The sequence below is a fragment of the Pollicipes pollicipes genome, unplaced genomic scaffold (assembly GCF_011947565.3).
Source record: "Pollicipes pollicipes isolate AB1234 unplaced genomic scaffold, Ppol_2.1 Scaffold_7262;HRSCAF=8765_pilon_pilon_pilon, whole genome shotgun sequence".
In the NCBI taxonomy this organism is placed as follows: Eukaryota; Metazoa; Arthropoda; class Thecostraca; order Pollicipedomorpha; family Pollicipedidae; genus Pollicipes; species Pollicipes pollicipes.
The window spans coordinates 16,348,325-16,357,377 of record NW_023597055.1 but is presented as its reverse complement, the minus strand read 5'-3'; the positions used below and the strand labels follow the sequence as shown (position 1 = coordinate 16,357,377).

General features: G+C 50.4%; 1 protein-coding gene across 1 annotated transcript; it reads right to left on the bottom strand.

Annotated features, from left to right (window-relative positions):
* Positions 1 to 6,553: 6,553 nt before the first annotated feature.
* Positions 6,554 to 8,599, bottom strand: LOC119113367 (BLOC-1-related complex subunit 7; the record flags this gene model as incomplete). Its single annotated transcript, XM_037237682.1, is given in 2 exon segments — positions 6,554 to 7,516; positions 8,420 to 8,599. Coding segments are annotated over 2 exon segments (324 nt in total), but the record flags the coding sequence as incomplete, so codon positions are not given.
* Between the last annotated feature and the right edge of the window lie 454 nt (positions 8,600 to 9,053).

The window sequence follows — 9,053 nt, the reverse complement described above, 5'->3', positions numbered from 1 at the left end:
GCGTGATATTAAAAACTGCGGTCATGTCATGCCTCGTGGACCTTTTCCATCACCCCGGCTTTGTGGGAAGCGCTCACACCTGGGCACGGGCACCAGCAGTTTGCGCTGCACATTTGGGTCCGGGTCAGCGTTCGCCTGGCGCACCCTGCACGACAGAGCAAGGTTGAATGCTACATACTAGCCTCCATTATAACCTTATTTTTAATGATGCCTAGACGTCCTCAACAGGACGTAGCTGCCAGCTGAGGCGCACAGGGGTGCAGTGGAGCGACACTAATCCCTCGAGGGGACTCGTGTCGGGTGACACATACGGTACTCTGGCCTCTTCTAGCAGCCCGCGAGTTTTCTTGCAATTGTGAAGGCTGATCAAGTCTGGCCAGGGCAACATGCCCCTGTCGTGGTAGTTGCCACCCGAAAAAGAATAAGCGCATCTTTTTACACGCATCACCATGCGTGTAACAGTTGATGGCAATGATTCCATCAAACCATCTTAATACTGACGCGATAAGCTAGTGTGTCACACGAGAGATAGCGAGCCACACAAGTTTCTCAAAAAACTTCCAATTGTAATGAGCGGACCGGGGCTGGCACCGTGCCAGCTCTTAGCAGATTATTGGTCTGTTTCTTTTGGAGATCTGCAGCCGGGCCAGCTTGCAACCGGATCGTTGGTGGTGGTGCGGAAGCCTTCCTCGGGCGCTATCTGTGTGAATGAGGGCCACGGGTATTGATTTATGTTCTATTGGGTAGGCCACTGCCTCCATCCCCAAGTCCAAATTGGCCCCCCAACGGTGAGTTTGCCCCCAACCCTCTTGATCCTATGTAGGTTTACGCAGAATATGAAAAGTGAGCTAAAACTTACTAACTTTCGAAATATTTGTAATATTTTTCGCAGGTGAGACACAAAGAAAGTGCAAACTGCAACGTCAGTTTCAGTTGAGTGCAGCTGACGGAGTTTCTCAAACTTCAAGAGAGCCGCGTACGTGCCATTTTTGCTGGAGCTTTCCTCTTTTTGGTACATCAGGTATTTTTCAAGTGGCCATAGCTCACGCATCATTTTAATTATGGTCTTGTCTTGTATTATTAGTGGAGTGTTTGAGCATTATTCAGCGATGTTTCATTCTATTCAGCCAAGTTCTGCGCGCTGCAGCAAATTGCGTTTGCTACGACATTCTGCCACAATGTGTTATCAAATGCAAACCGGTCCAATAATGGCACAGCAAAAGTAAAGAATTTACAGCGCATTTACATTTACTTTCGGAAAAAAGCTTAAAATGTGCCGACCTCCACTTTGACGTGGAGTTTCAATGATATAGTCAAGGCTATAGAAACAATAAGGTAAGGCGCTCTGGTCTCCGTCAATGTAGAGCCTATGGCTTTAGGGAATCCGCAAATTCGGACATCATATTTGTTCTTCCATTGGTCAGGGGATTTCATGTGGTCACAGAATTAAACCGCGGTTGCCATGGCCATAAGCCCCAGATTCTGCACTGTGGTAGTGTGTTCAAGTGCTGACTGTGGTCTGTGTTGCGCGATGTTCTAGGATCCTTAGGTGGAAAAGAGATGCTTGTATGCGTGTATACACCTATAACCTAAGATGTTGTTTTGGCAAGCACCGATTACGCGTAAATGTTGTTGTTCGGGACGGATGGTTTTCATGTAATAGGCTCATCATTTTTTGACAGCTTATCTGACGCGGCAGGACAAATCCCCGTGATGTCCACAAGATCTGCATACGAAACAGGGAGCATGGCGTGAAGAGCGGTCAGGAAACATAAATGTTTTTTGTCTTCCAGAAATGAAACAGAACCCAGGGACACCCGCGAGGCGAATTCTGTTTAAAATTCGAGTTCAATAAAATTAACACATCCGATGTTGATCGACTTCGTAAATGAGTCACCGGTGCTTATCGTTTAAGAATGGTTCGGTGGATTCTTTCTAAGCCGATAAAACTCAAAAATGTTCCTAGAAATTGTAACCTAATTCTACAGAGTTAGGTTTAGGTTTCCAGTGTGTGTGTGTGTGTGTGTGTGTGTGTGTGTGTGTGTGTGTGTGTGTGTGTGTGTGGTGTGTGTGTGGGTGTGTGTGTGTGTGTTGTGTGTGTGTGTGTGTGTGTGTGTGTGTGTGTGTGTGTGTGTGTGTGTGTGTGTGTGTTGTGTGTGTGGTGTGGGTGGTTGTGTGTGGTGTGTGTGTGTGTGTGTGTGTGGTGTGTGTGTGTGGTGTGTGTGTTGTGTGTGTGTGTGTGTGTGTGTGTGTGTTGTGTGTGTGTGTGTGGTGTGTGTGTGTGTGTTGTGTGTGTGTGTGTGTGTGTGTGTGTGTGTGTGGTGTGTGTGGGTGTTGTGTGTTGTGTGTGTGTGTGTGTGTGTGTGTCATCATATGCAGAGCTTAGTTTTAACCATGATTTATTAGCTGTCGCGCCTAGCTCCCTAGTTTTATATCGACAAGTAGAAAGTTAAGACATATCTGGGCATTTCAGACAATTTTCCAACTATTGTACTTCTCGTGGTATCATGACGTTTGGGTGAATCACATGAGCTTCCACTTCAGACGCCTAAATCTAGATAAGAACTTACTTGTGTTAGGATGTGCACTGAATAATGGATAGCCAATATATACTTCAATTACATAACTCATACTGCTTCCGTATTCCACGCTTCGCTTGGTTATATTTTGTCTGGTCTGGCCCTACATTGTTGTTGCAAAGTCTTGTTACAAGACTTGCCGAGTTGCCGACCACTTGCCGACAGATGACCACCTGTTAGACACTGCGGGCCCCTGACCGCCAAAGGGTCACTATCCTTATTTCAGGGACAACATTAATGCAAAGCGAGTGCCGCGGCCTGGCTCCTGCTTGGAAATGGGCCCCTAGGATCCAGACCGACACGAAACCAACTGTTCAGTGCTCGTGGTCTCTGGCTGACATAGGCGCCCTCATCGTCTCAAGGGGTCCTCAAACGGTGCCAGAAGACCTCCGACTGATATTTCAGGTCACGGCCCTGCGGTCCGGGATCTTTTATGCGACCTAAAGCCAACTCTCCTGTTCCTTATGCCCTCCAATCAGGCCTTGGGTTATCAGTTCCGGTATGCCCCGAGGGCCCCTTTTCGGGCATCATCAAACACTGCACTTGGTCGACTCAGGACCCCTTGCCAACACGGGGCCCATTTTGAGCACTGGGAGTCCCTCACTAATACAGCGGCCCCGACCAGCGTAAATCGCTGTCCCCGGCTTTTTAGCTGCTTGGGGAGTGGGCTCCCAGGCCCATACCAACGCGGGGCCGACTGTGCGGTGCTGGTGGTGCCTAACCGACACATAGGCCCTTACTGACTTCCGGGTCCCCGAGCGGTGCAAAGCACCCCCTCACTGTCATCTGAGGGCCCATCCCCGCAGGTCAGGCCCTGAATGCCTTTTCGGGCACTCAAAGCGGGTCTTTAAGAAGGAGTCATCTTAGACACCTTATCACCTAAGGCGTCCTATCTAAGGGAAGTTACGTGACCCCTTCCGTCTGCGCCACTAGTACTGTGCACTGCTACGTTGCACTGATTCGTGAAGAGTGCTGTCGGCTCTGGAAAGGTTATAACAATGACGTGAGACGATCTTAATGATGTGTTAAATAGCAAGTAAAGATAGTTTCTCGTCGTTTGCTGTATTGGCGAAATACTTCGGGCTGACTCCAGCTCCAGCCATGGTCTAGAGGTATAGGGCGTCGTTTGGGAACAGCGGGGCTTGGGCCAGAAACGCGCAAATTGCCTCAACGAAGTCTTTGTCATACCTTTTAGCATTCATGCAGGACTTCCGTCTTGGAGATACTGGATGGCCACTGTCAGATATCGCATGCCCTGCGTCAGAGCCTTGCGCAACAATACGGGCGTTCACGTGGTCACGTGGATGTTGCGCGCAAGGCACATCCCTGGAAAGATTTCCGCACATTCCCGAACAAAAGCTGTCTCGTTCGGCCCGGCCTAAGTTTTCGACGAAGACGTGTGGGGCCAGTACTTCGTGCATGACCTTTCTCGCGAGCTCCACTCTTTTTGCTCGGTCAGGGGTGTAGTTTCCTATTCCGTTACACGAGCTTGCTCCCCCTCCCCTTCCGACCGATTTTGCGAAACTTCATCTCCGCGCTCGATTATTCCTAGCTTCAGAGCCGGCGGAGATTTTACGAACCTTTTGATCGGTCGGATCTGCTGGTGACTCCGTGCCCTCGCGTAGTCTATGATTTACCCATAGTGCGGCATGCGGTAGTTTCAGACCGCACCATGGCCGCTGTGTCTTTTAAGGCGGTTACACTTAGCATAATCGACATTTCAGTATACGCTAGTACCAGCGGAACACGTGTAGGACCGAAAACGGACGACGGACAACGGACAACGGACAACGGACGAGGTTAAGAGTTGAGCTCATGCTCGGAAAACAGTGGGCCAGTCTCTTTGGACACTGTGCCAATCAATTTGTAAAGGCCATAGCGCAGCATGCAGTAGTTTCAGATTGCACCAAGCCCGATATGTATTTTCAGGCGGCCATACTTAGTACGATCAACATTTTAAGATACGCTCATTCCAGCGGAACATGAATGGGACTAAAAACGGTTAATAGCTCAGCTCACACTTCGGGAACAGCAGGCTTATCTCTTTGAACACTGTGACAATCGAATTGTAAAAGCCATAGTGCGGCATGCGATGGTTTCAGATCGCACCATGTCCGATGTGTAAGCGGTCATATACAATCAGCATTTCAGTATACACTCATTCCAGCGAAACACGTATGGAAATAAAGACGGACAACGGACAACGGACAAGGTCAACAGCTGGGTTCATCATACTCGGGAAACAGTAGGCTCTTTCTTTGTACACTACGCGAATGAAGCTGTCACGTAAACCAACACGTTACGGCAGTTTTGTTTTTTACCTAGCCTTAGGTCGCAGACACCGAAAAACGCAATGGAATTATTTCCTGCAGATGACAGTTCCCATTGCAATCTGCGTTACATCGTCGCCGACTTATGCAGCTTTAACCTTAAAAACAGCGTAGTCGATTCTTTCCCACAGCTCCCAATTGATGATACCGAGGTAAGCCAAAACTCATGGGCTTCACCACTTTCCAGTATTCATGTTTGCATGTAGCTCAACTGTCGGTGCCCATCTTACCGTCACGAAACCTTCGCCAATCAAGCAGTACACGGCTTTCGACTCCTTCTCGGCCTCAACCTTTCAATTTGTTCGCCCTGGGTGGGATCATAGAACTTCAAGTTTACCCTATTCGATTCTCGTTTGCAGACAGCCCAGTTTACAGCGTGTACCTATTCGATCTTCACCCAGACCTTCGACATTCGCCATGTGCCGTAGTTGAGCCCATCGCAGTTCAAAAACTTCGTCTCCAGGTCAGATAATGGGTTATCACCCGGCCACTTCTGCCCTAAAGGACCAGCTATGGTGGGCCCAAAAATCCCCTGAAACATTTTCGCCGCGGCCTCAAGTGACTCATTGATTGGAATGGGCAGCCAAGTCCGGACCACGCGCGTACCGCACCGCTAAACGGCGGGGGGGGGGCGGGGGGGGGGGGGGCGAGCTTAGACAGTCGCTTAGATGGCAACACGCGTGGCCCGGATCATTTGGAAGACAAGTGACTGCGGGGAATCGAGAAATGGCACGCGGGCTGCAGCCCTCCATGCGGACGGGCTGCCCTGTCCGTACGAGGTACGTACCGTACCTCTCCGACAGACGTGGACTTCGGCACCGTACCAAACAGCAGCCCCGGGTGGCTTCGCCCAAGTGCCAGTTTCAATGTTCCGTTTTTAACTCTAGTTTTACTGTGCAGGAGAGGGACTGATCAGTGAACACAGCAGGTGAGCCACGATATGTTGTGCTCCAGCGCGCACCCTGGCTAGCATAACAAGCAGTAGATCGCATAGCATATGAGGCCAGTGCCGCGTATGACCCACCCGTCCCACTTGTTTGATGTTTATCTCCATTTTCCCGAGGTTTCATTCAGCGCAGCATCGACCGTTTTTGGCAAGGATCGCAATTGCTATTTTAAAAATGTAATGCTAGTTTCTGGCGTTTTCCTTTATTTCTTACGTTGTCTAACCGTGATATCAATAACTTTTCACATTCATCACATTAGTACGTTTGCCAAGGTTACATGCACAATTCAGGTATTGACATGCTCCTTGGAGTCATCATAACCGAAATCAGCATAGTATTTAGTTCATTATTAAATTGATTAAATGCTATGTAATAAATAATAAAATTGTGACACCAAATAATAAATCATACAAAACAGTATACCTTAAAACTAATTAAATCCAAACCAATGTTTATGTATATCAACAATTCGTCGAAATCAACATAGTATTTAATCAAGCAGTTATTCATGTTATGTCTTTTAGGGTTTGCTGACACATTCCACACCCATAGCCATTTCGCGTCGAGGCCCTTCATGTAAAATGCTGAGGAAAAAATGGTGTGCCATAGCTTATGTCAACCACACGGCTATCGGCAAACAACCAGCAGTAAGCACTACCAATTATGCTTGGCCACCAGCACAAAAAGGGTCAATGAATAACGCTCTTAACTAGCAACGGCCGCGTTTATTAACCCAATATCAACCAATTCAGCCTAATTCCTGTCTACCCGGATGAGCAGCCCAGTCAGACGCCGACGGGTACGGAGACGGAGGAGGTGACATGACCGGTTCACGCGCACAGTCCGGCTCGCAACACCGCCAGCGGACAGCAGGCGCACACCACAGACGCGAGCCACGAAGTGTGGCCACCTTCGAGATGAGAACACCGACAGCGGCTAGCACTGTGGCCAGATCCAGCTGCAGGCCTGACGAGGGTCTGCAGGTACACTGAGTGGTCATGACCAGGTACCTGACGTCATGACCTGGTACCAGGCCGTCGCGTCAGGCACGGGTCTCAACAAACATGATGCATGCCAAGTATATGTTGCGCTGAATGAACACGAGCCGCCTGCGAGCGCGACTCGCACATTCAAACTACCTGATAGAATCCGTGGTGACCACCCGGGCATGTGACACCACTGCTGTCGTCCAAAGGCAAAATCCCATATACTAATTTTTGGTCATTTTGAGTGTTTTATGTCGTCTGATTCGTCCACTCATGCTGAATTCGGTTATTTAAACTATCAGGTGAAGTTTTCACAAGCTTTTAGCCCTTTCTTTTAGGCAAGAAACTGAAAATTTCGACTCTTGGTTTGAATATCCGAATTCAGCATGAGAAGACGAATCAGATGGCATAAAAAACGCAAATTGGCCAGCAATGGACATATGGGGTTTTACCTTTGGACGGCAGACTGCCCAGCTACGGATCATGACCGAACAGAGAACACCCGCAACCGACAAGCACGCCTGCGAGCCTCAGGGCTCCATGGAGCGCGCCTGGTCCCTGAGAGACGGCACGTGGTGGGCGGAGCGGGCGATCGACTCCCACTGGTAGCCCAGGTGGGTCGCCAGGATCCGCAGCTTCTGCACGTTGCCGCAAGTACGGTCGATCGCCGACTCCTGTGCGAGAGGACGCCAGCTGTAGGATATCGGCCCCACGCAGATCTTTTGAGGCGAGGTGGTGTGAACATGGTCAACTGCACTGGCAGCCGCCACCGCCCCTCTGACTGAATATGGCACAGACTCAAAACCAGCCGCTAGACCAATGCCGGAACACATGATATCATCCCACCCCAAGACACCTTCCAGACAGTGGGATCTTCAACCAGAGGGTACCACTTCAGGAAGGGTTCAACGCGGGCCGCGAGCCGGAGTTCTCGCTAGGATCAGCAACGTCGCGCGAGATCGCTGCGTCATTGACTGTAATGTAACGCCTCCCATGTGGAAGAACGCGCTCGATGGTTTGTTTCCAGTCACATCCTGCTGGGTGAAATGAGAGACTGTATGAGCGCCTCGTCCAAATCTTGACATTTAGAAAACTATGCGACTTGAGACTGACACTCCGCAATGGACGCGGCAAGCCATACATTTGCACCCACATTGTGAGAGATCTGCGACACACTCACATTCTACGCTTCTGTTGCATTATCAAGCCGGGTGCGTGCGTACAAAAATGCGTGCGTGCGTGCGTGCGTGCGTGCGTGCGTGCGTGCGTGCGTGCGTGCGTGCGTGCGTGCGTGCGTGCGTGCGTTGTGTGTGCGGGCAAACCATGAGCTGCAAGCCTATGTGCCCATGTTATACCAAACAGTCAGGAGGCCGAATTGCACAAGCCAACACGATGTAAAAAAGACACACAGGTAATCGCAAACACGCAGAGACGTGCGTGCTCACGCCCGGAAGCAAGTACGACACAAGAGTGCACGCACGCACGTGCCACAAAAGCCGGTCGTTCGGCATGACTGCCGATGTCCGCGGGCCAAGGGGAGAGGGCAGCCGCAGCGGCCGCCCTCAGCTGTACGGCACCTGGGCGGCGAGAGAGCGCGCCGCGCCGACCAGCAGCTCCTGGGAGCGGGAGCCGCGCACTGCTTGGCGGCACACCGAGCCGCACGCGTCCACGTTGACCGCCACCCGCTCCACCAGCCGGGTGCGCGACTCAGCGAACAGCGACCGGGCGCTGCTGCTGGAGGCTGAGGCCATTGGCTGCTGAAATGGAGCATGTGGCCCATCACAGGCAGGTTACAAGGCCTGTGCATTGAGTAATGGCCTGCTTTTGTAGTTCAGTCAGAGAGCCTGCAGCTAAACCCACTTATAGTGGGGTAAGTTCCAGTCACAAGGTGTGCTCACCTTCCGCCCTAACTGGAGTAGTCTGTGGTATGTGGCAGATGCTGCCCGTGATGATGATAAGGTCAGGGGCTGGATCAAATGTGTAGAACATTGTGCCATAATCAAAACTTGACCAATGAACTGCAACTCCCTGATCAGATGGTGGGGTCATCAACAACACAAGAACTGCTTCACACGTCTGATCCCACAAATCCATTGAATTATATTGCTTAATCCTGATGTAACTAACGATGCTAAGAGACTGATGTGTTTTTCATCTGTTCACACTTAAGCACTTCGTAGTTTGATGATGACCACTGATGGTAAGTTGAAT